The 13,342-nt window shown below is 50.5% G+C and overlaps 3 protein-coding genes across 3 annotated transcripts; all 3 read right to left on the bottom strand.

The window, feature by feature from the left end:
- Window positions 1-1,046: 1,046 nt before the first annotated feature.
- LOC308252790 (transcription initiation factor TFIID subunit 11-like) lies at window positions 1,047-1,718 on the bottom strand (the record flags this gene model as incomplete). The annotated part of the gene is made up of 1 exon (XM_080677486.1): window positions 1,047-1,718. One exon carries the CDS (start codon window positions 1,716-1,718, stop codon window positions 1,047-1,049), a length of 672 nt encoding a protein of 223 aa, XP_080533612.1.
- Window positions 1,719-4,067: 2,349 nt separating this feature from the next.
- LOC308252789 (transcription initiation factor TFIID subunit 11-like) lies at window positions 4,068-4,688 on the bottom strand (the record flags this gene model as incomplete). The annotated part of the gene is made up of 1 exon (XM_080677485.1): window positions 4,068-4,688. One exon carries the CDS (start codon window positions 4,686-4,688, stop codon window positions 4,068-4,070), a length of 621 nt encoding a protein of 206 aa, XP_080533611.1.
- Window positions 4,689-7,058: 2,370 nt separating this feature from the next.
- Window positions 7,059-7,718, bottom strand: LOC308252788 (TATA-box-binding protein-associated factor 11-like protein 4; the record flags this gene model as incomplete). The annotated part of the gene is made up of 1 exon (XM_080677484.1): window positions 7,059-7,718. One exon carries the CDS (start codon window positions 7,716-7,718, stop codon window positions 7,059-7,061), a length of 660 nt encoding a protein of 219 aa, XP_080533610.1.
- Between the last annotated feature and the right edge of the window lie 5,624 nt (window positions 7,719-13,342).

Genomic DNA, 13,342 nt, shown 5'->3' with positions numbered 1-13,342 from the left:
AAACAGACTGCCATGGCACTGCGGACATCATCGGAGGAGTTGTGCTCTGAACGGTGATGACCGATTGGAAGGAAACCTTGGACTGTGTCATGAAGAGATGTGTGGTGCCCTACACGCAACAGTAAACCTGGAGTGAGGATGCTCCGACTGAGAATGCTGCTTAGTTCTCATGGACAACAAGGTCTGTCTCTCTGTGCTTCACTGGGGACCTGAGCTTCGAGGAATTCTGGGTAAAATAGCCAAACAAATGAATCGCCCTACAGGGTTTGGACATCAATTCAGGTGCCCCTGGGAAGGCTCGCCTATCAGACCCTTCGGGCAAGTGTGGGACCCCCTACCGATGAGGAAAGTGTCCTGGCGGCCGGTCCCCAGGTGTTTCTGGAGATCGGATTTGGTCTCTAGTCTGATCAGAGGCCACGAGACTATCGAAAAGACCAGTCGGTGACATAAGTCATATTGGACACAAACAGGACTTGTGGATTTTATCTTTATTTTTGCAAGTTAAAAACAGCTGAATGATCAGCAAAATAAAACAACAACAACACGGGCTTAAGGTCAGGATTCAAAGCACAAAGGTCCTCACTTCTCCCGCTCTCCGCGCGTCCTTCAGGGAAGAGGGTGACCAGTGAGAAGGTTCGGGTGGTCTCCTCTGCCCAGGAGCACAGTGAAGAAGCCGCCCAGGTGCCAGCCACCGCTCCCGGGTTCCCTGGGAAAGCATGGCGGCCCCTCGGGAGAGAGGCTCTGTCCTCTTCCCCAGCCGCTGTCCACCCGCGAGTGCCGGGTCCCTTCCTGGCAGGCACCCTTCTTCCCCAGGCTGTGCTCCCCTAGAGAGCAAGTCCATGCTTCCAGGTGTACCCCCCCAACCCCCCAGGAGGTGTCCCCAGTCAGCCTGGCGGGACCCTGCAGGCAGCCAGCGCGCCTTCACAGAGTGGGGGCCCAGCTTGGCCAGTTTGGAGGAAAAAGTGATCCGTCCCTGGTGAAGGGTCCGCGGAGGGACGGAGACGGAGGGGCTGCTGCGCACGGAGTCTGGGCCTCGGGCATCTGGCCTAGGGGAACAGGGCGTTTCTGGGCCTGACATGGGGCGCTTTGCCCTTGGAGCTCAGCCTGCGCACGGCCTCCCTGAGATGCTTGGGTTGCAGGGGGGGCGTTTCCCCCCAGCGCTCGCACACATCCAGGGCCTCTTCCACCACCTCCCCGACGAAGACCTTGGCCATCCCGGCCATGGCGATGAGCACGTTCTGCTCCACGGGGGCGCCGCCCGCCGCGCTCTGGACCACACGCCTCACGGCTGCCCTGGGGAAGGCGGACCGGCGATACACTTCGTAGCGGGTCAGCTGCTCCTCGGAAAAAGAAGCCAGCAGGACTCGCATCTTCAGAACCTCCTCGGGGTCCGCTTTGGGCACCCACTCCTCCTCCTTGTCCTCCTGGGCGGCTTGTCTCTTCCGCCTGGGCCTTGGGGCTGCTGGCGGAGAAGACAGAGACTCTTTGCTCGGACCTGCCTGGAGGTCGGAGCCCTCTGCACCCCTGCTGGGGCCTGGGCCTTGGCCTTGGCCTTGGCCTTGGCCTTCAGAGGCTTCCTTCATTTCCTCAGGTCGGTGCCCCGGGATGGCGTGGGTGTCGCTAGCCACGGAGCCCGCGGGGGCCACAGCGGGCTGACGGTGGCGCACACGCGTGGAGTCGCCACTGTGGACCCTGGGACGCTTTCTGGCCTTCTCCATCGCGGGGCGGGAAGCCTCGGGGCCCGGTGGTGGGATGCCTGGTCAGGGACCTGAGAAGGGAATGCGAGAAGACAAGCGTCAGGGTCACGAAGGCAGCTGGTTTTCTATCACTTTGTCACCATTGCCCTCCATAGTCCGCCCCCCCCCCAGCCCCCCCGGCCCCTCGGCCAACCCCGGGACCCACCGGTGACCTGGAGCAGGTCAGAAATGTGCCTCTGGGTCCTTCCTTCTTCAAAGGCCCGGCGGAGAACCAGCCCCGCTCTGGAGCACTGCCCTGCTCTGTGATCTGGGACATGTGGACCTGGGGGAGGCCAGCGGCCCTTATATAGGGCGGAACCACGCCCACTTGGAAATCCCCGGGGCGTGGCCCCAGTGCCTCTCAGTAGGGTGGCGCACGGTGGGAGCAGGTGGGGGCTGGGGGCGTGACCTGCCACCCCCAGGAGGAGGAGGGGGCACAGGGCGGGTCCCTGACCCTTGGACCCACCCCCTCTCCATCTGCAGCATGGATTGGGTCCCTGGAAAGTGCATTTAAGGAACAGAAGAGTTGGGAACGTAGAGGGAGGCGGTTGACCCGTCTGAAGAGGCATCCCCAAGTGAGGACTGGACCTCTAGGTACTGTTTCTCTCCTCCCTGTCATTCAGGTCAGGTCTCCTCGGACTCTGGACTCCTCGGTTGCTTTATGGACCCTTGTGAAACGGCTGCTAAACGCATGGAGACCCACAGAGCTCCAGCATAGACCGCTCCGGCCCTTCTCCTCGGTGGATTTCCAGCTCCCATCGGACTCCTCATTTCTCTGGACGATGGCGTGGGGTAAATGTTCGTGCTTAGTTTTTGAACGTGTGTTGGCTTAGTGTGTCTGGGAAGTCTCTCATCGTAGCCAGAGGAAACGCATGGGTCACTTGGTCAACAAGCGTGTAAGACAGAGGGGATGTTGGTATCAAGTAGAACTCGCTTCCTCTCCTAGAGTCACCAAGCTTCCCAAAGAAACACACCAACATTCTTTTGGATTCTGTCTCTGGAAAGGCCAAAAGGAAATGTGAGGAGAAAGAAAAGACCTTTGTGTGTTTGTGTGTTTGTGTGTTTGTGTGTGTGTGTGTGTGTGTGTGTGTGTGTGTGTGTGTGGTGGGGGGTGGGGGATTGGGGGGTGGGCGTCATTTTGGCCTTTGGGAGAAGATGCAAAGTGGAGGACACCATCCCGTGAGCACTGGAGTGGCACAGTGGGGCTTCTATACATTTGCGGGAACTGGGTGTTTCAGTGGCCAAACAGACTGCCATGGCACTGCGGACATCATCGGAGGAGTTGTGCTCTGAACGGCGATGACCGCTTGGAAGGAAACCCTGGACTGTGTCATGAAGAGTTGTGTGGTGCCCTACACGCACCAGTAAACCTGGAGTTGGTATGCTCCCCGCCCACCCCCCTTCCCCCCATAAGCCTGCTTAGTGCCCGGGGACAACAAGGTCTGTCACTGTGTGCTTGACTGGGGACCTGAGGTTCTAGGGATTCTGGGTAAAATGGCCAAACAAATGGATGGCCTTACAGGGTTTGGACATCTATTCGGGTTCCCCTGGGAATGCTCGCTTATCAGACCCTTCGGGCAAGTGTGGGACCCCAAAGGATGAGGAAAGTGTCCTGGCGGCCAGGCCCGAGGTGTTTCTGGCGATCGGATTTGGTCTCTGGTCTCATCGGAGGCCAGGAGACTGTGGGAAAGACCAGTCGGTGACATAAAGCACTCTGGGAAGGAAAAGAAACATAGTCATATCGGACACAAACAGGACCTGTGGATTTTATCTTTATTTTTGCAAGTTAAAAACAGCTGAATGATCAGCAAAATAAAACAACAACAACACGGGCTTAAGGTCAGGATTCAAAGCACAAAGGTCCTCACTTCTCCCGCTCTCTGCGCGTCCTTCAGGGAAGAGGGTGACCAGTGAGAAGGTTCGGGTGGTCTCCTCTGCCCAGGAGCACAGGGAAGAAGCCGCCCAAGTGCCAGCCACCGCTCCCGGGTTCCCTGGGAAAGCATGGCGCCCCCTCGGGAGGGAGGCTCTGTCCCCTTTCCCAGCTGCTGTCCACCCGCGGGTGCCGAGCCCCTTCCTGGCAGGCACCCTTCTTCCCCAGGCTGGGCTCCCCTAGAGAGCTAGTCCATGCCTCCAGGTGCACCCCCCCAACCCCCCAGGAGGTGTCCCCAGTCAGCCTGGCGGGACCGGGCAGGCAACCAGCGTGCCTTCACAGAGTGGGGGCCCAGCTTGGCCAGTTTGGAGGAAAACGTGATCCGTCCCTGGTGAAGGGTCCGCGGAGGGACGGAGACGGAGGGGCTGCTGCGCACGGAGTCTGGGCCTCGGGCATCTGGCCTAGGGGAACAAGGCGTTTCTGGGCCTGACATGGGGCGCTTTGCCCTTGGCGCTCAGCCTGCGCATGGCCTCCCTGAGATGCTTGGGTTGCAGGGGGGGCGTTTCCCCCCAGCGCTCGCACACATCCAGGGCCTCTTCCACCACCTCCCCGACGAAGACCTTGGCCATCCCGGCCATGGCGATGAGCACGTTCTGCTCCACCGGGGCGCCGCCCGCCGCGCTCTGGACCACACGCCTCACGGCTGCCCTGGGGAAGGCGGACCGGCGATACACTTCGTAGCGGGTCAGCTGCTCCTCGGAAAAAGAAGCCAGCAGGACTCGCATCTTCAGAACCTCCTCGGGGTCCGCTTTGGGCACCCACTCCTCCTCCTTGTCCTCCTGGGCGGCTTGTCTCTTCCGCCTGGGCCTTGGGGCTGCTGGCGGAGAAGAAGGAGACTCTTTGCTGGGACCTGCCTGGAGGTCGGAGCCCTCTGCAAGCCTGCTGGGGCCTTGGCCTTGGCCTTGGCCTTGGCCTTCAGAGGCTTCCTTCATTTCCTCAGGTCGGTGCCCCGGGATGGCGTGGGTGTCGCTAGCCACGGAGCCCGCGGGGGCCACAGCGGGCTGACGGTGGCGCACAAGCATGGAGTCGCCACTGTGGACCCTGGGACGCTTTCTGGCCACTCCATCGCGGGGCGGGAAACCTCGGGGCCCGGTGGTGGGATGCCTGGTCAGGGACCTGAGAAGGGAATGCGAGAAGACAAGCGTCAGGGTCACGCTGGCAGCTGGTTTTCTATCACTTTGTCACCATTTACCCCCATAGTCCGCCCCCCCCCACCCGGCCCCTCGGCCAACCCCGGGACCCACTGGTGACCTGGAGCCGGTCAGAAATCTGCTTCTGGGTCCTTCCTTCTTCAAAGGCCCGGCGGAGAACCAGCCCCGCTCTGGAGCACTGCCCTGCTCTGTGATCTGGGACATGTGGACCTGGGGGAGGCCAGCGGCCCTTATATAGGGCGGAACCACGCCCACTTGGAAATTCCCGGGGCGTGGCCCCAGTGCCTCTCAGCCAGGTGGCGCAGGGTGGGAGCAGGTGGGGGCTGGGGGCGTGACCTGCCACCCCCAGGAGGAGGAGGGGGCACAGGGCGGGTCCCTGACCCTTGGACCCACCCCCTCTCCATCTGCAGCATGGATTGGGTCCCTGGAAAGTGCGTTTAAGGAACAGAAGAGTTGGGAAAGTAGAGGGAGGCGGTTGACCTGTCTGAAGAGGCATCCCCAAGTGAGGACTGGACCTCTAGGTACTGTTTCTCTCCTCCCTGTTATTCAGGTCAGGTCTCCTCGGACTCTGGACTCCTCGGTTGCTTTATGGGCCCTTTTGAAACGGCTGCTAAACGCATGGAGACCCACAGAGCTCCAGCATAGACCGCTCCGGCCCTTCTCCTCGGTGGACTTCCAGCTCCCATCGGACTCCTCATTTCTCTGGACGATGGCGTGGGCTACATGTTCGTGCTTAGTTTTTGAACGTGTGTTGGCTTAGTGTGTCTGGGAAGTCTCTCATCGTAGCCAGAGGAAACGCATGGGTCACTTGGTCAACAAGCGTGTAAGACAGAGGGGATGTTGGTATCAAGTAGAACTCGCTTCCTCTCCTAGAGTCACCAAGCTTCCCAAAGAAACACACCAACATTCTTTTGGATTCTGTCTCTGGAAAGGCCAAAAGGAAATGTGAGGAGAAAGAAAAGACCTTTGTGTGTTGTGTGTGTGTGTGTGTGTGTGTGTGTGTGTGTGTGTGGTGGGGGGTGGGGGATTGGGGGGTGGGCGTCGTTTCGGCCTTTGGGAGAAGATGCAAAGTGGAGGACACCATCCCGTGAGCACTGGAGTGGCACAGTGGGGCTTCTATACATTTGCGGGAACTGGGTGTTTCAGTGGCCAAACAGACTGCCATGGCACTGCGGACATCATCGGAGGAGTTGTGCTCTGAACGGCGATGACCGCTTGGAAGGAAACCCTGGACTGTGTCATGAAGAGTTGTGTGGTGCCCTACACGCACCAGTAAACCTGGAGTCGGTATGCTCCCCGCCCACCCCCCTTCTCCCCATAAGCCTGCTTAGTGCCCGGGGACAACAAGGTCTGTCACTGTGTGCTTGACTGGGGGTACCTGAGGTTCTAGGGATTCTGGGTAAAATGGCCAAACAAATGGATGGCCTTACAGGGTTTGGACATCTATTCCGCTGCCCCTGGGAATGCTCGCTTATCAGACCCTTTGGGCAAGTGTGGGACCCCAAAGGATGAGGAAAGTGTCCTGGCGGCCAGGCCCGAGGTGTTTCTGGCGATCGGATTTGGTCTCTGGTCTCATCGGAGGCCAGGAGACTGTGGGAAAGACCAGTCGGTGACATAAAGCACTCTGGGAAGGAAAAGAAACATAGTCATATCGGACACAAACAGGACCTGTGGATTTTATCTTTATTTTTGCAAGTTAAAAACAGCTGAATGATCAGCAAAATAAAACAACAACAACACGGGCTTAAGGTCAGGATTCAAAGCACAAAGGTCCTCACTTCTCCCGCTCTCTGCGCGTCCTTCAGGGAAGAGGGTGACCAGTGAGAAGGTTCGGGTGGTCTCCTCTGCCCAGGAGCACAGGGAAGAAGCCGCTCAAGTGCCAGCCACCGCTCCCGGGTTCCCTGAGAAAGCATGGCGCCCCCTCGGGAGGGAGGCTCTGTCCCCTTTCCCAGCTGCTGTCCACCCGCGGGTGCCGAGCCCCTTCCTGGCAGGCACCCTTCTTCCCCAGGCTGTGCTCCCCTAGAGAGCGAGTCCATGCCTCCAGGTGCACCCTCCCAACCCCCCAGGAGGTGTCCCCAGTCAGCCTGGCGGGACCCGGCAGGCAACCAGCGTGCCTTCACAGAGTGGGGGCCCAGCTTGGCCAGTTTGGAGGAAAACGTGATCAGTCCCTGGTGAAGCGTCCGCGGAGGGACGGAGACGGAGGGGCTGCTGCGCATGGAGTCTGGGCCTCGGGCATCTGGCCTAGGGGAACAAGGCGTTTCTGGGCCTGACGTGGGGCTCTTTGCCCTTGGTTCTCAGCCTGCGCTTGGCCTCCCTGAGATGCTTGGGTTGCAGGGGGGGCGTTTCCCCCCAGCGCTCGCACATGTCCAGGGCCTCTTCCACCACCTCCCCGACGAAGACCTTGGCCATCCCGGCCATGGCGATGAGCCCCTTCTGCTCCATGGGGGCGCTGCCCGCCGTGCTCTGGACCACATGCCTCATGGCTGCCCTGGGGAAGGCAGACCGGCGATACACTTCGTAGCGGGTCAGCTGCTCCTCGGAAAAAGAAGCCAGCAGGACTCGCAACTTCAGAGCCTCCTTGGGGTCCCCTTTGGGCACCCACTCCTCCTCCTTGTCCTCCTGGGCGGCTTGTCTCTTCCGCCTGGGCCTTGGGGCTCCTGGCAGAGAAGATAGAGACTCTTTGCTGGGACCTGCCTGGAGGTCAGAGCCCTCTGCACGCCTGCTGGGGCCTTGGCCTTGGCCTTGGGCTTCAGAGGCTTCCTTCATTTCCTCAGGTCGGTGCCCCGGGATGGCGTGGGTGTCGCTAGCCACGGAGCCCGCGGGGGCCACAGCGGGCTGACGGTGGCGCACACGCGTGGAGTCGCCACTGTGGCCCCTGGGACGCTTTCTCGCCTTCTCCATCTCAGGGACCTGAGAAGGGAATGCCGAGAAGACAAGTGTCAGGGTAAGGCTGGCGGCTTGTGTTCTATCACTTTGTCACCATTGCCCCCCATGGTTCCCCCCTCCACCCCCACCGCCCCTCTGCCAACTCCCGGACTCACTGGTGACCTGGAGCCGGTCAGAAATCTGCCTCTGGGTCCTTCCTTCTTCAAAGGCCCGGCGGAGAACTAGCCCCGCTCTGGTGCGCTGCTCTCTGCTCTGGGATGTGTGGACCTGTGATGAGCCTAGCAGCCCTCATGTAGGGCGGAATCACACCCACTTGGATATTCCCATGCGTGTCTGGTCAGGGTAAGGTGGGAGCAGGTTGGGGTTGGTGTCTTGCCCTCAGACTCTCATGTGGAAGAGGGGTCACAGGACCAGTTGTTCAGAGGTGGGCAGAAGGTCTTATTTCTCCCAGCACCTGTGCTATCCAGTGTCTTCAAGTTTACATTTCTTAATTATAACCACGGGAAACATAGGCATTACAAATAAGACCTATCTCTATAGCTGTATTTTCAGAAACTTAAATGAATGTGAAAAACAAAGCAGAACAAACCAACAGAACATACCATTTGGTCATAGCATTTTTTTTTATAGGGTTCTAGGAGAACATGCTGGGCAGGGTGGCAAATTCAGAAAGCCTAAATTTGTCCCTTTCATCTGTACTTTTCCATCATCTTGAGGCCTCCTGAAGAGGAAACATGGAATTCTTTTGTTAGTCTATCCGGATAGTATGTTTTCTAATGACTAAACTTATGTCACCCTCACTGACCCTTGTGCCAGCTCTTGATCTGCATCATGGATATGGGACCTGGAGGGATTTATCCTTGTTTTGCCCAGGAGGGAGTGCCTTGAATTCTGGAGAAGGCAACATTGATCTTCCTGAGATATTCAACATATAGAAAGCTGCCTCTCCCAGGTTTACCGCATTCTGAGAAAAATAAGACTCTATATTAATCTGTTGTAATAGACTCTCTGATATCTGTGTCTGAAATTTATGACAACTGATGGAATTTGTTTCCAGTCTCCTAAAGAACATGAAATCACTTGAAATATAATTATGAAATGAGTGAACTAACTCTATTACATTTTGTGCAAATTGTGTCAAAAGTAGTTTTATAGTAGCTCATAAGGAAAGTAGTACAATAATTTTTAAATAATACAAGAATAAACTCTGTTTCTTGTACTTACAATGGTAAACCTACTTTTGCCCACCCTGTATGGATTTTAATTATAACTTTTTATGATAATTATTTTATACATAATAGTTCATTATTATGGATAAAATCCTCTGGCAAGAGTTAGGAGTGCTTTGGGAGTTTGAACTGCCTTTTTTGATTATCAATAAAGTTTAGGTGTTTTTTAAATGAATGTATCGACGGGTAATGGATCATGTCTGCATTTAGAGTGAGTATTGTGAAATTGTTCAAAATAAGATTGTCTACTTGTTTAAATAAGTGTTAAAAGCCCTGGCCAGTGTGGCTTAGTGTTTAGTGCATCTGCCCTTGTGTACAAAGGGTCTTTGGTTTGATTCCAGGTCAAGGGCACTTACCTGTAGTTTTGATACCTGGGCCAGGGCTTTTGCATGAGGCAACCAATCAATGTTTCTCTTTCTCCCTCTCTGTCCGTCTCCCTCTCTCCCTGTCTCTTATACCCTCCCTCCCCCTTTCTCTAAAAATCAATGGGATAATAATCCTCAAGTGAGGATTAATAAAAGTAAATAAATGAGTGTAAAGACTGAGTCTTAGACATAAGTTCGTAAAGATTATATTGTATAATGAAGAGGAATGAAATTTGCACACCAAAATAATGTTATCTCTTGGAAGTATTCTTGGGTATCCAGATTGATTAGATTTTGTTTGTCAATGTCTCAAAGAAAAGGCTTGGCCAATATGGCAGAATGACATACAATGGACACCTTTACAATTAATATGGTTTTTTGTATTGAGTCAAATATATATTAAACCATCATAGAACAATTAGTTTTTTTCTCACTTAGAATGCTTCCAGAACAAACTTTGAAAATACCAAACAGACATATGTTTTGTGAGTTGATTGAGTCAATCATTTCTCAATAAAGTCTAACACCGTTCACAAGAGTAATAAAAAACCACACACACAACAAATAAACAAAAACCACCAATTAAAAGTGTGGCCATGTATTTAGTAAGTTCTAGTCCCAGATGAACTCACTACATACATCAAAATATTTCTTACTTTTTAAAAAATTTTATTTTATTGTTTAAAGTATTACAAATAGTAGTACATATGTCTCTTTTTTTTCTCCATTGACCTTCCCCTGGCCTCCCCTACCCCCCGGCATGTGCCCTCACCCCATGCCCCCAGTATTTCTTACTTTTTAGAGCTAAGATGGTTCAAGTACCATATTAATAACATCAAGATAATATCTTAGATCCCTGGTTAATTTACACAGAAATATTAAATTTTTAAATCATGGATTATGTAAATAATTTAGATCACTTATCAAATATGTGTCACTTATCACAAAGGACAAATGGGAAAAAGTACACAGGTGTTTCAGAGAAAAACCTATCATTACTGAGCAACAACTTTTAATTAACTCCTTCCAATACAGAATTGCAGAAAGTAAATGTATCTTAGACACTTGAGAGCTTAGTGGTTTTTGATAAATGTTTTCAATGGAAGAATTCTTTGTTCAAATGTTTCCTTGGATGCCTAATATATAAAACAGAGAGTTGCCCTGGCCGATGAGAGAGTCAATGAGGGGTCTGTAAACCAAGAGCCCAAAATCTTTTATGCCTTTGTTCTCCCCTGGCTTCCATGCTTTCCTCTTCCACCAAAAGTGTCCTCTGAAATAATTTTAAAAATGTGAGAGCTGTAGTTCTGTGGAGCACCTTTTTAAAGCACAGATCTAGCCAGGTGTTCTCATTTGAGAAATTAGAAAATGGTAACTGTCTGAGATTATTCAGTAAGGCAATGGCAAACCTGGGACTAAAACTGAGGTAGCAGAATTCTTTCTGTATGGTATAATTCAATAATTCACATTTGTTTACCTCCCACATAACAGCCTGAGTGAAGTATTTCAGATGGGGAGAAGCTGTGCTCCACAAGGTTAGTTTATCAGGGGTCCAGATTTGTTCCCATTACATTATTCCATCTTCCCCTTGGGCAATGTTATCATCTCCATGGGGGAAATTGGCTTCATTGGATTTCAGGTGGGATTAAGGAGAAGAGAGTGTGGACAAAGCATGTCCATAAAATTGAGACCTAGGCCTGGGAATGGAACTTATAAAATAGATGGCCACACTTTTAACTACTGGGCAGCCACATGAAGAGAAGAAATGAGGAAAGATTTTGAAGGACAAGTGGGAGGAGTCTCTATCATGGGACTCTGTTGATTCTTAAAGATGGTAAAACAGAAACATTATCTTCAGATCTAATAATGAAATTATCTTATATTTAGAAATCCTCAAAATTTTTTTATACATTTTTTTATAAATTTTTATCGCTGGAGCCTCATGAAAAACCAACAAAGTTGAAAGGGCAGGAATATCCTTGCCCACCTCAAAAGTGAGCTGTGGTCTTTAGGAAGTGCAGAAATAACAGACTTTCAAGAAAATATTTCGTGACATGTCAGTATTCCTGCTGGCATGTTTGCCAAACCTATAACAAAGGCATCTTCTTAGTAGAAATAATCTGTGTGACCAGGTTATAAAATCTTTTATCTTTTTAAAAAATTCATATTTCCTTAAACGTATTTTAGTCATCCCTTTAGTAGCTTATAAACTCCTTGAAGCATGAACACTGTATTATCTGTTTTGGGATTCCCATGGCCCTTACTGAAATGTCTTAAACATAGATTCTTACTGAATAAATCTCACATATATATTAAATATTCAAATGTTTCTATTATAAGAGTCATGAGATATTAAAATAAAAATACCTGGAACAAACACCAGTGTATTGATAATAAAATCTGCAAGTCACAATGGAGATCAACTTTCGTGAGTTCTACTGAACATACCTGTGAAAAACAAAACATAAGCAGGGATTAACTTCTGCAAAGTGATTAACCTCTCCAAATTTAATATCACTCTACTGCAAGAATAAATTTTTACCTAATACATGGTAAGTATGTAAGTAAACTCAATGAGAAGCAATGTTTAAAAACTCTTAGTCATTCCACTTCCAAATCCCTCTAAGACATTTTTATCTAGGTCTTAGCTCATGAGTTCTTCCCTGATCTCCCATTTTAAAATAGTCCTGTCATTGTCTATCAAATCAACTTCTAGTTCCTGCATAGCACTTGCCAGTACTTGAAATGATCTTGTTTATATATTTACTCTCACAATCTATCTAATCCGGGGTGAATCCCAGTGTTGTGGGGGGTCTGAAGCTTACACAATTTTAGTGATTCATTTAAAGAAAATAATTCAAAATCACGAGTTCAAAGTTAGGTACAAGACCTCTTTGGAAAGAAACGTGCAAATGAGGGGCCCTGACGTTTTGTTGTCCGAGCTTCAGTATAAATCAACCTCTGGTATCTCCCGTTAGAGCATAAGATTCCCAAGAGGAGGAATTTTATATCTTGCTGTTTGAATATTGGTAACTACAGGCGTGGGTCTGGGCCCACAACTGTGCTTATACCCTTTCCCTGCATTTTAAAACTTCCATTTTACCATTCTAAGTATATTTGATTTTAAGTAATTAACTTTAAAGCATCTGGGACAATGTGGTATGATTGTCTGATCAGAGAGTGTCAATGACATTTTCTTTATCCAAGCAAGATAAATCAATTTGGGCGGTGTCTACAGTGAAGAGTTTCACATCTGGCATGACCACTAAAGAGTATTGAAGCCAATAGTTGGGTGACTCCTCCTTAAGGAACTGGCTAGATGAAAATATATAAATGTACTTTTGGGATTAATTTTAACTAATTTTATTAGTGTCTTTTCTTATTAACATCAGCCAGAATTTTCCAGGCTAACTATAACCAACCCAACACTGCGAACTCTTGGTGATATCGTCTTAAGAAGAATATAATTAAAAGCACTTTACTGTCACCAAAATAAACAACTGAAGAATTATGAGCTTGACTCCAGGATAAATAGAAATGAACTTGGGATTATTTATTTGATTTGAATTATCAGCATATTCTGTTAGTCTTGCTAATCATCAGTTTTTCCTTAGAAATTCCAGAGTGAAACAGGGATATATGAAAATTTATAATCAATGAATATTTATTGGGGGAATTATAAGGTAAGTGTGTGGAAAGTACTTCCAATCAGTAAGACAACAATTTACCAACATTAATTGAGCAGAATTGGATGTCAGTTAATCAAACTTTGTTTACATTCAATATTCTTGAAAAAACTTCCAGAAAGAGTTAAAAAATTAACAAATTGGAGGTATATGACCTGGCATTATGGGCTGAGGTCTTCAGGGAGTATCAGAAGTTCACATACTGTGGAGGGAGGTGCAACAGAGAGGGCACTGCTCTGGAGGTTAAAATTTGTGCATGTTTTGTTTGTTTGCTTCTCTCTCTTTTTTTTACATTTTCATTGATTTCAGAGAGGAAGAGAAACTTCAGTGATGAGAGAGAATCATAGGTCGGCTGCCTCCTG

This window comes from Plecotus auritus (genome assembly GCF_963455305.1).
Source record: "Plecotus auritus genome assembly, chromosome: 7".
Classification (NCBI taxonomy): domain Eukaryota; kingdom Metazoa; phylum Chordata; class Mammalia; order Chiroptera; family Vespertilionidae; genus Plecotus; species Plecotus auritus.
The sequence above is the reverse complement of the archived record's forward strand: the minus strand, read 5'-3'. Positions and strand labels throughout refer to the sequence as shown.